Raw genomic sequence first — 17523 nt, 5'->3', positions numbered from 1 at the left:
GCCAGCAGGAGGGGTGGGGGAGAGAAAAGCCTGCCAAGCCCACCATCTCCAGCCAGGGTGGGGTCCCTCCAGGGTTGGGCAGGGAGGAGAAGGGACGAGGAGACAAAGGTACCCTCTGTCACGGTTAGTTCTGCTGTGACTTGGGTTCACCACCTGCTTGGATCAGAGTGCGAGCTGGATGAACCTGTTGTTGAGGTGAGTCCCCTCCTTCCATCCCTGCAGGGACCTTCTGTGTTGCAAGATGTTCCTGCCACCCCTCAGGCTGTAGGCAACCAAGGGAAAAGGATGGGAGGAGCAAAACATGGACACTTGGAGGGCGTGCCCGCTGGAGCTCAAATTCAGACATCGGAGCAGGGGTCCTGCTGGGCTAGTGCTGGGTCTCTGCACTTGGAGACAGGGTCCCCTGTGTCTCAGAGGCTGATTCTGCACATGTCAGAGAAACTGAAGATGGAATCAGATGTGGCCTGGGGCAAAGCAAGGACGAGAGAGAGGGACAGGACCCAAAGTCCAAGGAGAGGAAAAGCGAAGCCTCACGCCCTCCTCCCATCACTGTGGACCAGTGTACTACCTGTGGGCAGAGTCTGCCGGACCCCAGCAGGCAAGGTGGCCACGTGGCTCCGCGCTCCCAGTATCACAAAGCAGGGTACACAAGGGGAGGTCTGGGGTTGAGAGACAGTAGCTTCATGGCTTGCTCAGTGCCCTGGGGTTCATCTCCGCTTCTGTGGGCAGGAAGCAAAGATCGTGAAGGGGCCTTACGAGCCAGGCCCCTGCTGCTGACATTCAACCAGGAGCACACAGTTGCATGCCTGTTTCGAGGAGGGCCGGGGAGTTCTTGAATGCCTCAGAGAAACTGAAACAGACTTTGCCGAGCAGCAGATAATATACACAACTCCGGGGGGTGGCCAGAGCCGGCCCTTCGCAGCTACACTTTTTCTGATGGTGCGTGTGGGAGCCACGTTTTACTTCTGGCTGCCTGCTTCTACTCTGCCTTGGGCCCGGGCATCTAGAACACCTGCTAGGCATCTTACCTCCCTCCTGGCTGTGCTCTTGGCTCCCTGGACAGCTTCCACTCAGAGGTCCACAGTACCTAGTGCACAGAAAACCTTCCCTTTTGCCCCATGCTGAAGTGCATCTTGCTCCCAGTGCTCCCTGCCCCACTTCCCACAGGCTCTGGCATCTCCCACCACTCTGGCCTTCCCGGGCTCCCGTGGAGTCCCGCCAGGGCACAGGTCTAGCTTGGAGTGGTTCACCCCACTCCTCCCTCTCCTGCCCTCTTCTTGGGGGTGGGTGGGCTGCACCCTGCCCACCCACCCTCCCTAACAGAGTCCTCTCTCCCTTGCCCCTCTTTGAGACTGCCAGCCACCTCCCTTCTACAAATCCCCGGAGACGCAGGAAGTGTCTTAGGAGACAAGCTGTTACAGCTGCCTGGTGTTTACAAAATACCCCAAAATGGGAGTGACCCCCTACTCCCCTGAAGGGGGTCACACAACCCTGAAAGTCCTTTAAGACTGTGCGTCATCATTAACAGTCATGTCGGTTCTGCGCTCTATTGCAAATGATGCTTGTTTGGGGAAATGGATTCTTCTGCTTGCTGAGTGAGCTCAATCCTCCAGGAAGCAGCCATCCTTCCCCTAACTCTGCATTACTTCCAGGGTGGGAGCTGGGCTCTAAGCAAGGGTCCAGGGCCTACTGCTGCCCATGGGGACAAATCATGGCCTAACCCAGGACAGTAAGAAACACTGGAGCAAAGATAACCTAGGACCATGCCTGGGGGTCAGTGAAGGGGCACAGGTGCCCTGCAGAGTGCTTCCCCCCGGGATGCCTCAGAGAAAACAGAAATCTGTTGGAGAGTTCCATTTGTCTCTAGGACACAGGGAAAGACTGGCATCCTGTGGCCATTTATTAGCATTACATCACGGGTCGGAGAATGCGTAGAACTTAATCAGATACTGTCACTGAATCCTAAACTGTTAGAGCCGCCAACGACTCCATAAAACGTATCTAGGGGCTTTAAAAGAAATAATGTAATATAGTTTATTTTTATTATGGATAAGTGCATCAAATGAAAGAATGGCTCTTCATGAAGCAAAATATAGGAACTTCCAGAGAACAAATCGCTTTCCAATTTGAGTTCATACGATGATAATCTCCTTGCCTTCTAGACCAAATCCATTAACCATTTCAGTGGAAGCAGATGTTAATAAGTCATCAGTTTAACTAGCCTCTTAATTATGTTACATTCTAAAGCTTTAATTTGGAGAAGTGACCGAGTATCTGGGGGGTTGTGAGGCAAGAACTGAGACTTTTAGAGTCAGATCCTCTGAGCAGTGGGCTGGACTCCAGAGCCACAAGGGTGCCCCCACATCAGCAGCCAGAATCTAGACATCCCCCCACGTCTGGCGACACTGACAGAAAAATGCAACATTTTTCTTGGAAGTTTGATACGAAAAATGACTAAAAAAAAAAAAAAAAAAAAAAAAGAGCCACACCCCCAAACCAAAACCACCCACTATTTTTCTGTGAGTAAACTAAAGACACATTTGTTTTCCAAGATGGATCATGACATCAGTAGCTTGTTATGAACTACTCTCTGCATAGTAGTTCCTATGGATTTGGCCCTGTCCTGGTCACTTTTCACTTAAATGACATCTGATGCTCTGTAAGGGAATACCAGCTCAAATAGGCTGCTCACTTGAGAATGTAAAGCCACTGAAATGGTTAATTCACTGTTCATGACTCCGCAGTGTGGACGCTTGTTTCTATCCCAATGACCAACGGGTGTGGCTCCTCGTGTGGGAAAGAGAAAAACCTGATTTTTAGCCTTCCTCAGTCAGTGGCCTACAACCTATGACGTGTTTTTGTATGGCCTGCAAGGTAAGGATGAGTTTTACATTTTTTTAAAAGATTTTATTTTTAAGTAATCTCTACACCTAACCTGGGGCTTGAACTCACAACCCTGAGATCAAGAGTCACATGCTCCACCGACTGAGCCAGGCAGGCACCCAAGTTTTATGTTTTTAGGTGGTTCTTTACCCACCAAAAACTAATGACAAATGGGCAGCAGAGATCTGTCAGGTCCCCTAAGCCTAAAATAGTGAACATGTGGCCCTTCACAGAGAGTTTGCTGACCCTGCATTACACAAACAAGACTTTTGTTTCTCTAAATGTCCTAAGGACTGGTTTGAGGTGGGCAGAAGTAGAAACAAATGCATTTGAAATTTTGCACATGAGTGCTTTTTCTTTTTTACCTTCAATTAGTTGCAGCAAATTTGATCCACTCTGACATTCACTGAGCACCTACTGTGTATAGCACTTCACAAGGTTTAAAAGGAAAACTAAGAGGTCTTAGAAGACATAAAAATCACTGTGATCCGAGTCAAAATGGTTTGTTACCAAAAAATTAGTGCAGAAAAAAAGGTGGGTGTCACTCGGGGTGGTGGAGGTAAAATGTGGGACCTGGAAGGACTACCTGGCTGATTGCAGCTGGTGAAGCTGGGAGGAAAGCACTCCAGGCAAAGGGGAAGAAACAGGCGAAGACAGAGGCAGGAAGGCAGCAGTGAGAGTTCTGAGTGCCAGGGAAAGGAGGCGACCTATGGGTGTGGGTGGACAGTGTAGCGGGAGAAAAGGCTCAAGGCTAAGTTGGTGTCTCCTCCACTAAAGTAATTTGGAAAAAACAAACAACCCACTCATTTGGGAAACCTTAAATAAAAGTTACTGTGAAAACGTATTGTCAGGGATCTGAAGCCAGAAATGGAAAGTCATCAGGACTCATACATGGTCTCCTCTCCCCTCTCTAACGGGTCCCACGGGGGGGTCTTCCAAGGTGCCTCCCGCTGTGCTGCTCACTTCTCCATTCCCTTTGAAGCCTGGTCTTGTTTTCTGCTCTTGGGTAAATGGAGCCGTCAGAGCACTTCCTCTCTCAGGTGCCACCTGAGGTGTCGGGGACAAGAAACCCAGCTGTCAGGTCTAGGGTACCCGGTGCATCACTCCACAGCACGTGCCAGCCACGGATTCTGTACTAAAGGGCAGGGCTGTGGCATTTGGGGAGCAACCAGACTGCTTTCTCGGGAGGGTTTCCACTTGCAATTCCATACTGAACATTTTGGAAAGAGCTGGTGAAATCTGGACGTCTGCTTAACACGTGCATTGACTGTACCGCGTGCTAAGAATCTGGACTTTATAACCAGACGCTGGGAAGCCTCGGGAAGCTTCCGAGTCAGGCAGTGATCCTTGAAAAGATGATTCTGGTGGCGGAGGATAAGGTGAAGAACCTCGTTCAAGAAGAGGGTCTGGGTCCGAATTGACCCAGTAACTGCGGCCTGGGAGAGGACTTTTTAAAATTTTTCCCCCCAAAGAGGCATCAACGTGGGATTTGGTGGCGGCTGGCTATGGTCTCTGATTGGGCTTCGGGCCGCGGGGAGGGTCTGGCAAGCGGACAAACGGAGGGCTGCCGGCAGGAAAGACGGTCCCGCAGGAAGGACGGCTGTCGCGGGGGCGGCGGCGAGGCGCTCAGGCGCACCCGGCTCGGCCGCAGGATCGCTCCGGGGCGTCCGCCGCGCGGGGCGTCGGGAACCGTGGTCACCCGGCTCCTTCGGGTACCAGGCAGGACTCGCACAGAGCGCTTCCCTCGGGTTACAAATCCCACACCGGCCCGTCCGGCTGCGGGTCCTTCCAGGCTAGCAGGCGCCTGGGTGACGTCATCAAGGGCGTCACCGCCCCCTCGCCGAGGGCTTTAGGTGTCTATGGAGAGTCTGTCACAGCGAGCCGACAATAAAAGATTAACTCCCTACACAGCGCAAGGAATTCGCCTCCGATGCCTCCGATCCCGCTGGCTCTCCCGTGGTGGGCGTCTCTCCCGCCACCTCGGCCGGGCTCCCCTTCCCCTTCCGCTCAGGCGGCGCCCCGGGCAGGCCCACGCCGCGGCGAGGGGCGGGGCGAGCCCGGGCGGGGCGGGGTCCTGGCGGGGCGGTGTCGCGCTCGGGGGCCGCGCCGGGTCGCGTTTCCCTCGACTGCCGGAGGCGGCTCCGTTTGGGAGAGCCTTTCGCCAGCCCCACGGGGACCTCTGTGCACGGATGGACCCGCCCGGCCCCGGCGGGAAGCGGCCTGGCAGGCGGCGGCCCCGGCGGTGTCAGCAGAGGCAGGACAGGGCCGAGGCCGCGGGTCCCTGAGGCGCGCGGGCCCACCGGGCTCGGCGTTGGCACCATGATGCCGGGCGAGACCCACTCGGCGGCGCCCGGGACGGCGGCGGACCTCTCGCGGTGTCAGGGCTGCGCCTCGCTGCAGCAGGTGCGGCGCCTTCCCGGGCCGAGGGCGCGGAGGAGCTCGGCTGGCCGGCCAGGGCGCGGGGCTGGGGGTCCGGCCGCGCGGGCCGCGCCCCCGCGCGCGGCTCCCACTCCGCGGCGGAAGCCGCCCCTCCTCCCCGCCCGCTCCCCTTTCTGCTGCAGTGCTTTGGGGGAACCGCCTCTTTTGTTTGATTTAGGCCGGTGACCCAGGCCTCGTTTGCCGTGAGGCGGCGGGGGGGGGGGGGGGGCGGAGCGAGCGGGTTCTGGGGGCCCCTGCGCTTACCCAGTCTCAGGGCTCCCCAGGGCTGCTTTTGAGGTTGGCGAGGGACGGGTGGAATGCGGAGGGAAGCGGCCTCTGAGCAGTGAGATGTTCGATTGCTCTGGCTCGTCCCGAAATATTTTTTGCCTGGAGGCGCGACGTGCGGGTTGGCTGGAGGGTCGTCCATCCTTTGAAGGCTTGCAGTCACTGGACGTTTCTAGCAGCAGAATGGACTGTCTGCAGTGACAGAAGAGGCGTTGCTAGTGTCTGGCTCCAGGTCTTGCGAGGTAGTGGGGATCGTCCCAGGTACTTGTTTCCGGCTAGACCCTCTTCGCTGCCTGATGTCGAGAGTTGCTTAACCCCCAGGGTCAGTGCCCTTAATGGCAAAGTGGGACGTCGCCCCACCTCCTAGATTGAATTAAATCAGCACCGTTTCCGGCGTGGTGTTCTAGGCACCAGGGTCACGGGGGTGAACCAAGTAGACGATCTGTTCTTAGAAGTAAGACACGCGTCCAAGTAAGACTCTGGGAGGTTTTAAGTATCCTGAAGCAGGTAAAGGAGGAGTTGGAGTGGTGCTCTTGGCCGGGTTGGTGGGCAGGGTGTTTTTGGGGAGGCGAGGTAGGGCGATCTGAACGGTGAGCAGAAGAGGTGTGGGAGGAACCTCCTCCATGGGGGGATTAACAGGCGGGAACGTTAGGAGGCGAGGAGGAGCAGGGTGCCTCCGAGGAGCGGAACAGTGTCTGGCTGACATGAGCGCAGAGCAGAGGGGAGATCAGAAAGGAATGTAGGCCACAGGCCATCCAGATAAGCTTTTTTTTTTAAGGGCATTATCTAGGAACTGATCCCAAACGTTTTAAGTGTTGAGAACAGGGGAGAGGGAAAGGGATCGTGCACTGGCATTCTGGATGGAAGGAAAACGGAGAGTCAAATCATCGAGTTGAGCTGCACTGTATAGGCATGTGTACCGTGCTTTATTTTTTTTCCCCTTAAAACCCCAGGAGCATGAGTGAAGTTCTCTTGAATCTTTAATGAATTGTATTTATTCTTTGTGCCAATTTCATCTAACAAGTATTTGTAGGTCATGTGCTGTGTTTTAGGCAATGTGATTGTAGCAGCAGGAAAAAAGGCCAACATCCTTGATCTCTGGGAGCTTCCATTCTAGGAGGGGGGAGGAGACAGATTAAACAGGTTGCATGAGAAGATAATATGGTAGAGAATAATTAAGCAAAGAAGGTGGAAAGGACAAATGGGCGAGGAGGGGCCTGCTGGCTGGTGGAATTTATGGGGGAAGTCCTTTCTGAGAAGATTGTATTTGAGCAGAGGGGGTGACAGAATAAGCTTTAAGATACTTCAGGAGGGGCTGTCCCATACAGTGGGAAGATCAGGTGTGGGTGCCCGACACAGGGGCCTGCCTGACGTGCTGGGGAAGGCGGCCATCGTGGCCGGGGTGGAGTGCATGTAGATGTCTTGGTCTGTGCTGGGTTGCATAACAAAATACCATAGACTGGGTGGCTTATAAACAAGAGGAGTTTATTCCTTGTAGTTCTGTTAACTGGGAAGTCCTAGATCAATGAAGCACGGGCACATTTGGTATCTGAGGAGGGCCCGATTCCTAGTTTGTGGCTGTTTTCTCGCCCTGTCACCTGGTGAATCATCTAATGGAAGGGTGAATCGAGCTTTCTGGGGTCTTTTGTAAAGGGCACTAATCCCATTCATGGGGGCTCTGCCCTCCTGACCTAATCACTCCCAGAGGTGTCACATTGGGGGTTAGGTTTAAACATACAAATTTGGGGAGGGGGACACAAACACAATAGCCAGGAAGTCCGATGACATCAGTAAAAGAAGGGTCTGATTGCGTGGGCCCTTAGAGACCATCAAAGGATTTTGGCTTGAAAGGATAGTGAGTTGTGGCTTTTACTCTGAAAGGATAGTGAGTTGATGGGGGCCTCTGTGCAGGAGAACAGCATGAGTTATACTTTTCAGTTGTGGATCTCGTCTTTCTCTAGAAACCTGGTCTACCCATAGTAGTCTTCATCTTAGCTAAAAGTAGCACCTGGCCGGAAACTCAGTGTCATCCTTGGTTCCTGTCTTTCTCTCGCATCCTGACCCCACCATCATGATCCGCCTCAACCCCCACTGGTCCCCGCTGCTTCCAGCCCTGTGTGAACCCAGTGTGCTCTCTGGCCTAGAGATTCTGGCTCCAGTCTCCAGAGAACCCCCCCCTTTTCCACCCTTGCCGCGTTCCTACTAGTGGTTCTCAGAGCAGCAATAGGAGAAATCCCGTTAAATTCTTCAGGGGTCTGCAGACTTGTTCTGCAAGGGGCAAGATCCTCAGATGGAGGGCTTGTGGTCTGTTCGCAGGTCCTCTACCCATTGGAGGGTACAAGCAGCGCAGGCAGCAGTCGAGGGATGGGCCTGGCTGGGGCCTTTGCAGACCTCTTCCCTAGGACAGAACACTCCACTGCATTGGGGTGTTTGCCTGGAATGGCGTTTTAGGGGAAGAGGATGATTAGTCACGTGTAGAATCTTGAATGAGTCTTTAATTTTACAAAGGAAGGCTGGAAAGATAGGTACGTGGCAGATTATTGAAGATCTTGAGTGGTAACCACCAAAAAAAAAATATACTTATTTTTGTCAGTGTTACGGAGTAGAGAGAGGTTCTGCACAATTACCACATAAGAGCGGTGTTTTTGGTAAAAATGGCAGGTGGTGGTGTACAGGTCGAATTGGAGGAGGTGCAGCTAGCTCTGGAACATTATTTTACTCATGCACACTAGTGATAACAAAAGCCTGGGTGAAGTGAAGCTTCCCAGGAATGGGAATAAAAAAGCAAAACGGTCTCAATATGAAAAACTTCGAAGAACAGGTGGATTTCGGATCTGGGGAATAAAAGATCCAGCGATTAAAACCCGAGTCACTGAGAACTGTTAGAGGGAAGAGAAGTGGAAACCGAGACACAAGAGGTGTTGGAAATGTGGGATCGAAGTTCTGGAATGAGGTCGGAGTTGGGAATTTTCAGCGGCTTTCACATTTGTCGTTTGTGGAACACAGGCCTCCAGAGCACCTGATGGCCTGCTGAGAAGATAGAGCAGAGACCTGGGTGGGTTGGCGCGGAGTGCCTTGTAAGAATTTTGGGGGGGAGAGATGGTGATAGGAGAATGGGGGAGCACATTCTGTCACTTGAAGAGATTTTGAGAACCTTTGTGACACGGTATGAGATGAGGTGCCGTTCTCAGGAGTCAGTGAAGGAGAAGCTGCTGGCTACTGACGGAAGGCGGGCGTGGATGGTGAGGAAAGGAAACACAGGGAAACAAGAAGCGCCTAGGAAATGAGGGTGGGAAAGATCGAGAACGGAGCAGACAGGGATCTGTCAGTCAGGATACCTCACCTTAGGATTGGGTGCTGGGTTCCCTACTTGAGAGACACTGTGTCAGAGAGCCTAGTGGGTGCCCTGCACAGGGAAGGTGGCCTGCTGGGTGGTTTCGCGCGGGCACCTCGCACCTGGCCGCGAACGGGCAGGCAGGCTGCAGGTGTCTCCCCACTGGAGGTGGTCGTGGCCATGCTGGGCTTGTTCTGAACCACAGTGGGAAGCTGGCTCTCTCCTGAGCGGAGCAGTCCTTTCCTCTTGCTGGAAATCTTCTCCCCTGTCCTCTTTGCATCGGTGTTGACAAATGGGTCTGGCTGTGATCGTCGCTCCATTCGCAAGTGTGTGGATTAACCACGCATTAGGTATCCTTTGTTTCGTAGTCCCACAGCCCACCTCCTGTCTGTGCCCACCCTCAGTGGTGGTGGTGGTTGGTCACTGAGCTCCAGCCCAAGGTCCCTGTGGGTTGCCGGACTTGAGTAGTCCCATCAGAGCAGCACGGGTCCTTCCTGTGGTGAGAGTGTGCACTTACACACTTCTTAAGCTGAGTTTTCAGTCCAGCGGCACAAGTTGCTCTGTCCTGGTGGAGGAGAGGCCCCTCTTCACCAGTTCCATTCGCTGCAGAGCAGAACAGTTTAACCCTTGGGGGCCCTGTGAGAGTTCAGAGCTCGTGGTTATACTTCTGAGCTCATGCCACTACAGTAGGTTCAGAATAGATGGTGTTTGGCTGCCCTTGGCGCAGATTTGAGCCTGTCATTTATATAAGCTTGTGTTGGGCTCCCACTGATAACTGCCAGTGGTTTAAACTTCATCATTTGGAACCTAAACCATGACTTCTCTTAGACATACTGATTTGTAAATGATTATATTACAAAGAAGGCTCACAAAATTGTAATTCATTCAGTGAGCAAACATTTCTTGAGCATCACTGGGTCTAGGATGCCATGCTTTGTTTTGGAATACACTCATGAACAGAAGAGGCTTGGGGCTTGTGTTCTAGTTGGGGTGACAGATGGTGAGAAAACCACCACGGAAGGAGTATATTAGTAAGTGCCATGCTGGGGGGCGCACAGGGGACCCTGGGAGCACCTAGGAGGGACAGGGGAAGGCTTCATGGAAGAGGTGAATCTGAATTGAGGTCTGTCTGAAGGGTGAGTCTTAGTTGAGGAAGAGGAAGAGATGGAGGGGATGTGGACAGAGGGCACCATGTGCAGAGACCAGGGTGGGAGAAGGTAGTTTGTGATGGATGAAGCACAATGTATGAGGTCAGGGCAGCTGAAGACTAGGCATGTGAAACTGGGTCCTCCCTTCCCAGGAAGCAGAGCCTCTCAGCTTGTTTGGTGGGAAGTTCCCAGAGTGGAGTTGGGGGGTGGGGGTGGGCATTCCTACCTTCCTGCCTTGTTCCAGTCCACTCTGAGCCAGAGGACATCACATGGGGGTCCTTGCTCACCACTCAGGAGACACACTCAGCTCTCATGCAGATCAGTGGAGACTTTACATAAGAGCAATGAATAAAGAGTTAACAAGTAGGAGGAGGAAATGTCGTAAATCAGAGAGGATGCAAGCTGAGCAGTGAGCCAGACCACCCCCAGCAGAGCAATTAATGGGATTGGTGTGATTTTTAAAAATAATTTTTTTTTGAAATAACTTAGAACTTAAAGGAAATCACCAGAATAGTACCAAAAACTCTGGTATTCTCTTCACCCCATTCACCAGGAGTTCAGATGTCTCCTCGTTTGCTTTGTCATTGGCATGCACACACACACTTTCTGTGTCCCGCACACTGCGGCGTGTGTTTCCCCCGCAATCTGAACACGTTCCGACAGAGTGAGCCCATAGCCCTCCAGCCTAGACATTGGCATTCGTGCCGCCGCTCCATCCCATCCCTGGGCCCTTCAGATTTTGCTTGCAGGCCCAAGAATCCCGCCTGCCTTGCTGGTTCCAGGTCCACTTGGGGACGTGGGTCGATTGGGGACGTGGGTCATAGAGCACTGTCATGTCTCTTCAGCCTCTTCCAATTGAGTCTCTGCCTTTCATGTGTCTGGAAGCTTAAAGAGCACAGCCTTGTAGTCTCATTGGCAAGGTCTGGAGACACTGTGGGAGGTCACACTGTATCAGGGATCCCTCACCCCCAGCTCAGTGTTTTCCTACTCACCGGGTGGCTTATTATAGTGAGAGCATACAAAGTAAAATATGCCAGGAGGAAAGGCCATGCATGGGGTGGGGTCCCGAGGAAGCCCAGTGAGGGTGACTGGACTCACTGAAGTTCTCCAACAGCGTGCTGTGACATGGCACAAAGTGTCTCTTGGGCGCTGGTCACATGTATATGCCTACCTAGCACATACCCAGACGCCAGGCTCCCAGAAGGAAAGCAAGTTCCAGCATAAAGTACATTGTGCAGTTAAGCACAGTGAGCCACTCTTGGCCTTGAGAGAATGGTGGGAAACCTGTAGAAATCCAAGTTCCCAGATACCACCAAGGGCCCACCTTGCTAGCACGCCTTTCCAGGGACAGCATCTCAGACCTGCTGTGTTCACTCTGCACGTACACCTTGGTGGTTGAGGGAGTGCTCTGGCCACCTAATGAGTAGAGGTCAGAGACGCTGACGAACATTTGCACGGTGCACAGGAAAGCCACCACAAACAATCTTCCAGCCTGCAGTGTTAATGTTGAGGTTGACTTTGGCAATGTACTTGTCCTGTTATCACCTGCATTTACCTGCTATGTATCTTCACATTGTACTGACTCCTTTAGTATTTGCCATTTTCCCAAGCACGCTTGCCTCTGCTCTCCCCACCTCGGCCCCACGAGTCCTGGCTTGCCCCTTGGCCCCGGGTTATCCTGATGCCCCCTACTCGCCCTGTGTGCTCAGCCACTGTGTTGATTTCACTTCTCTGAGAAGGGAGGGAAAATGAGCACAGATGGATTTCTTTTCTTTTTCTCAAGTGCTAAATGTTCACAGTGACATTCCAGAGGGTATTGTGTGGATAAAATTAAAAAAGTACGCTTTGGAAAAGGAGTAAATGTGGAATAAGTATGAGTAATAGAACGTGCTGCTTGGGAATTGTATTAGTGAACAAGTATAAAGTACAGCTTGAGGGACTAAGCCAGAAGCCAGAGAAAGAGGAAAGATGGTGGTTAGGGGAGAGGACTTGGGGGAGGCCTGAGCATTGCAGTTGGAGTACCAGAAGAGCAAGACCACTGGGAGAGAAGCAGCAGTCCAGAAGCACGTCACTTCAAACTCTCCTGGTTGGGTGCACCCCACACCTTGCTTCCAGAGGCTGGATGGTGGTGGGGTGCAGTGTGCCCCCATAAACGCGCACAGGCCGCTGCGACCCAGCCTGCTGCTCGCTCATGCTTCCGAGCTACATTAGAAACGGTTGCAACCATCTTAAGCAGCGTTTGGACCAGATTGGAGAAAAACGAGACTGTTATTAGGGTGCTGCGGTATCTGCCTGAATTTGAGCTCTGAGAAAAAAGTCAGGGCGTAGAATGCTGTGGGGAACGGAAACTGTACTTAGTCTCTGGCTTTTCCTTTGTAATGCTGTTTTGTGGTCTTAAATTCTTTATCAAATATACGTGAACACAGTTTACAGAGGTAGCTAGATGTACAAGTCGTGTTAAGCCAGCCCGCTGTCCCCAGCCGCATCTCTCCCCTCCCACTTTCCATTGCACTGTGTGTTTTATGATGAGCTTTAGTATCGTTAAGTAATAGACTTGCATTGCTACTTCTTGTTTTTCAGTGTAGGGCATATTGTTCAGTTTCTGCCTTTGGAAGATGCAGACTGAGCTCTCCTTCCACCCTGTACCCTACCTGCCTCAGCATTCCTCCTGCTGCTTCCCCAGTCTTCTCAGCCTACATAGGATTTCGGTTAAGTCACTACTCAGAGTGGACATTATTATGACTATATGTTATTCAGAGCTATACTCTGGAGTAAATTACGATTGTTTTTCCTTTCCCATGTGTTTTCTTGTTTCCCCTGATGAATGATGGTATCCTTAATTCAACTTCCTCATCTTGAAATGTTAAGGACTATTTACCCTATGCTAGGGACTGGGTTAAACCCTTTCTGTGGCTTTTCCTATTTACTCCTGACAGCTGGCCAGCTCTGCCCTCCCTGAGTTTCAGTCTCCTTATCTGTAGAATTGGAAAGGGTACTGAGGCAGGGGGAGGCTAAACAAACTTGCCCAAGGTTCACTCAGCCAGAAAGAGGTGGTACAGGAATTTGAATCCAGCTGTGTGTGACGCTAGAGTCAGGGTTCTGGAATGTTCCTTGCATAGTACTTAACATTACAGAATGGCATCTGGAGGCAAGGTGGAGAAGATGAGGCCCACTAGCAAAGAACTGGAAAGAGGATGGGGGGGAAAAATAAAGGAAGAATCACTTGTATTAAAAAAATCCTAATTTAAATGCATGGTGAATACCAACTACATTTATTTGCAGTTCTCTGTGCCAGTTAGGTAGAAATGCCATCTTAATGCTTTCACTCCACCAGATATTCTATTGCTTTCTTCAGGGAAAAAATTCCCTCCTGAGCCTTTGGATCTGCTTTATTCTGGGGCACAGCTGCCTTCCTGGATTCCCATTACCTCCGTCTTGGATGCCACGTCATCTTGTCTGGGTTTACTTGTGATTTTGGTGGATCGTGTTCACATCCTTCAGTACTTCCCTAAGTAAGGATGTAGGTAGCTTGGAATTCACGTTCCTTCAAAATTTTGAAGGCTCGCTTTCTAGGTCTCTGGATTGTTGTTCAAGGCTGAAGCCATTCTGATTCCATATTCTTTGTATTTGACTTGTTTGGTTTTATATTTCTCTTGGGATTCCTATAAGGTCTTTGCTTGTCTCTGATGCTCTGAAATTTGGTGCTGATGTTCCATGGTTTAGATTCTGTTTGTATTTATGTGCTGGGATCTTTCAGTTTGGAAACTTCTGGCTTCAGTTCTGAGACTTCTTGAATATCACAATTTTTTTGACTATCTCTCTGTCTTTTCTATTACTTTCTATCTGGAACTCTTAATGTTGGGCATGTGGACATCTTGCGCTGATACTCCAGTTGTTTTTGTTTTTGTTCTTTCTCATGTCTGTGTTTTGCATTATTTGGGGGAACTTTTTTTTTTTTTCAATTCTTTCATCAAATCTTTTGAGGCTTTTATTTTGCTTCCCTATTTTTAATTTAGTTCTGACTGTTTTATTGAGATATAATTCACATAAAATTCATCCTTTTTGTGTGTACGATTCAGTGGGTTTTAGTTCAGTCACAGTTAAGCAACTCTGTCACCACTTTGTAATTGTAAGACACGTTCATCTCCACCCCCACCCCCGTACCCCTGCCAGGAGCCCTCTTAGGCATTAGCAGTCATTCCCTGTCTCCCTTACCCCAGTCCCTGGCAGCCACTAATCTACTTTCTGTCTCTGGGTCTCTGGATTTGCCTGGTGTGGACAATTCATATGAATGGACTTGTATGGCATGTAGCCTTTTGTGACTGGCCCCTTGCATGTAGCTCAGGGTTTGTCCCTTTCGTCAGAGGTGTCACTCATTTGTTTTCATTGCCAAGTAATCACGTGGTATGGCTGCGTGACATCTCATTTATCCCTTCATCATCTGATGCACGTTTAGCTTATTTCTACCTTTTGGCTAGCATGGATAATGCTCTAAGTCAGAGTTTGGCATGGACGTGTGTTTCCAGCTCTCCTGGGCGTAGACCTCGGAGTGGAATTGCTGAGTGACGTGGTGAACTCTGGAACATTTGGAGGAGTTCGGAGACTGCTGCGCACCACAGCTGCTCCACGTCGGCCTCCGGCACAGAATCCGAGGCTCCGGTTTCTCCACATCCTCACTGACACTTGTTGTCGTCTGCCATTTTGGTTTCAGCCATCCTAGGGAGTGTGGATGTTTTTAATTTTTAGGAGCTTTTAAAAAAATTTTCTAGGAACTCTGTATATTCCTTTCAAAAATATTGTTGTTTCATGAATATAACATTTATCTCCGATCATATTAATCTTTGCAGTTTTCTTCTCAGTTTCTGTTTACTCCAAGTTGCTGTCTTGTTTTGGTCTCACTTTCATGTTACAGGTTTCTCTCTGATGTGTGGAAATCCATGATTGTTCCTATTAAAACTGTTGGCTGATATGTTGGCTGGAAATGCTGAGTGTGTGGGGCATCTGGACCTTGAGCTTCATTGCAGAAGGTCTGGTGGGCCATTCATTTCAAGGATATCTCATGTCAGTGCTGGTTAGATATCCTCAGAGAAAGCACTTTCAGTCTCCTGCCTGGAGGGCAAAGGATTGGCTGTCACTGTCTGGGAGCTTAATGGGGACAAGCAGGTGGTCAGTGTCAGGTCAGTGTGCATAGGGCTGCCTCATCCCTTTGTTTTTGGCACAGTGTTCACAGTGTCCGAGGCAGAGAATTCTTCAAACAGCAAACCTTTTGCTGGACGGTGGCGGGGCAGAGAGGTAGGAATTTGAGGATTTAATGCTTATAAGAAAGTTTGCCACTAGTTCTGTTAGTGCGCCCCTGCCCTTCTGTCTCAGAGCACCCTGGTGTCCTGGACTCTTCCCCCTTCCCACCTCTCCCGCTTTCTTGAGCCTGCCAAGTCAGTATTCTTGAATCTGCTTTCCAGTTTCCACTTGTCTTTTTATTCTACTCTCATCTTTGTGGGTTTTGCCTTTGGGGGAAAAGTTTCTTGGCTTTAGTTTTAGCTGGCTTTTAGGGAGGGAGTAAAAGCAGATGCATTATTTTCCCTCTGTGCCCAGAAATCTGTTGTTGTATGAAATTTATTTTGTATATAATGAAAGATTGTTTCTGAATGTGGAAAGCAAAATATACATTAAATACAAATATGGAATGGACCACTCATTGTCCTTTTGACTTACAATGTTTAGAGTCTACTATATAGAATATTAGAATGGTTAAAGATATAAATACAAAAAATAAAAGCATGAAAGTGCTAGAATAACATAGAGAAAAATCCTTTTATTTTAGCATCTTGGGTGGGATAGAATTTTCTAAATATATCAGGAAACCGAAACTTTTAAAAAAAAGTGACAGATTCAGCTCTGTATTTAAAACTTCTGCATGCCTGTGTGGTTGTATTTTAGTGATCAAGTGACAGACATTATGTATATATTTGTAACATTTATTGAAATGTTGCTATTGCTCAAATATCGCTGCTCATAAGAAAGTGCAACCACACCAGTGAGCAAACAATGTTCAGGAGCTTTTAATAAGAGAAAAACTAAATGGCAAGAGATTTCTCAGTCACACTTGTAAATAAATATACATGGAAAAATGGCTCTAAGATTTTCAAAGCTCATCACTATCACTAATGCAGGAAATCTATTTGGACTTGATCCTAAGGAAAGATAGTATCTCACAGGAATGGGCAGGGACACTCATGGTGTGCATTGGTGGAGACAGAAATGAACCTGAATGGCCTTCAGTATTGAGTTGGTGGACTGAGCACATCCAGATGTCATTTACAAATGCAGGAACATTCTGAGAGGAAATGCACAAGGAGGAATAGAGATTTTTAACTGGTGGTGGGAGTATAAGAAAACAAAGACTTTTTTTTTTTAAGATTTTAATTATTTATTTGAGAGCGTGCGTGAGCCTGGGCGGGTGGTGGAACAGAGGGAAAGGGACAAGGAGACTCCGAGCTGCACATCATTGCACATTGAGCTCGACATGGTCTCGATCCCACCACCCCAAGATCAGGACTTGAGCCGAAACCAACAGTTGGTTGCCCACCCGACTGAGCCACCCCGGCGCCCCAAACTAAGACTTTTTATTTACGTGTTTCAGTGTGGACCTTTTTTATTGTAACTAATACCGTGTTATATGTCTGACTTCAAAGAAGATACACAGACTAGTATAAAGGGACATATTTCTGTAATTCTCAAAATCATTTGGATTACCTAGAAAAAAGATGTTTTGGGATAATCAGTGAAAAATAAGTTCTTCTGAAGTATTTACCAATGAAATATGAAGATATTAGGGGAAAAAGTCACTTGAAAGAAAAAAAATATCTGTTTTTAAGTCTTAGGAACATTTTGAGCAGTGTAACTAATGATGTTTTCCCTATTGAATTGATAGCAGTAATTTAGAGCCAGATTTGTAGTTGGTCCCTAAAATATATAGATCCTTATAAAATGAATTTTTCATTGAATTTCATCCCTATTTTAATATTCCTATTTGTTCTTCCCATGTTATTTTTATTTTCTTGCTTTTTTTTATATTTACGTGACTTTTTGATGTCTTAAATCCTTTCAGAGACAATGCAGAGTGAGTTGTAGACGTGATTACTAATAATTAGTGAACTAAAATAGTGAGTATGTACCAGATTCTCACTGATTAAGAGCACACAGAGAGTCTGCACAACCCCCTTACTGTCAGAGAGAGAGCGCCATCCACCTAAAGAAAGATTCAGAGAGATACGGCATGGGTTCGAGATCACACAGAGTAGGTCTGTGTTTCTGTGCATTGTAAATAATATCTTAATGTATTTCTGTGTTTATGTGAGAGTAAATATGCTCATGTTTTACAATAAGTCGCACATTACAGAATATACGTTTAGAGTCATTCATATTACAGAAACAAGTAGCTGACTGTAGCTGTTT

The 17523-nt window shown here is 49.2% G+C and overlaps 1 protein-coding gene across 1 annotated transcript in view; it reads left to right on the top strand.

Annotated features, from left to right (window-relative positions):
- Nucleotides 1–4964: 4964 nt before the first annotated feature.
- ICE1 (interactor of little elongation complex ELL subunit 1) overlaps nt 4965–17523 on the top strand; it is a 56829-nt gene continuing 44270 nt past the window's right edge. The window contains exon 1 of the mRNA XM_045863732.3: nt 4965–5286. Within this exon, the coding sequence (XP_045719688.2) occupies nt 5203–5286 (84 nt within the window). The 5' untranslated portion in view covers nt 4965–5202. The remainder of the gene's footprint in view (nt 5287–17523) is intronic.

This window comes from Mirounga angustirostris, unplaced genomic scaffold (assembly GCF_029215605.1).
Source record: "Mirounga angustirostris isolate CCGP_5_RB_7025 unplaced genomic scaffold, mMirAng1.0.hap1 SCAF_7, whole genome shotgun sequence".
Classification (NCBI taxonomy): domain Eukaryota; kingdom Metazoa; phylum Chordata; class Mammalia; order Carnivora; family Phocidae; genus Mirounga; species Mirounga angustirostris.
Note: the sequence above shows the minus strand (reverse complement) of the source record. Positions and strands in the feature narration are given on the sequence as shown.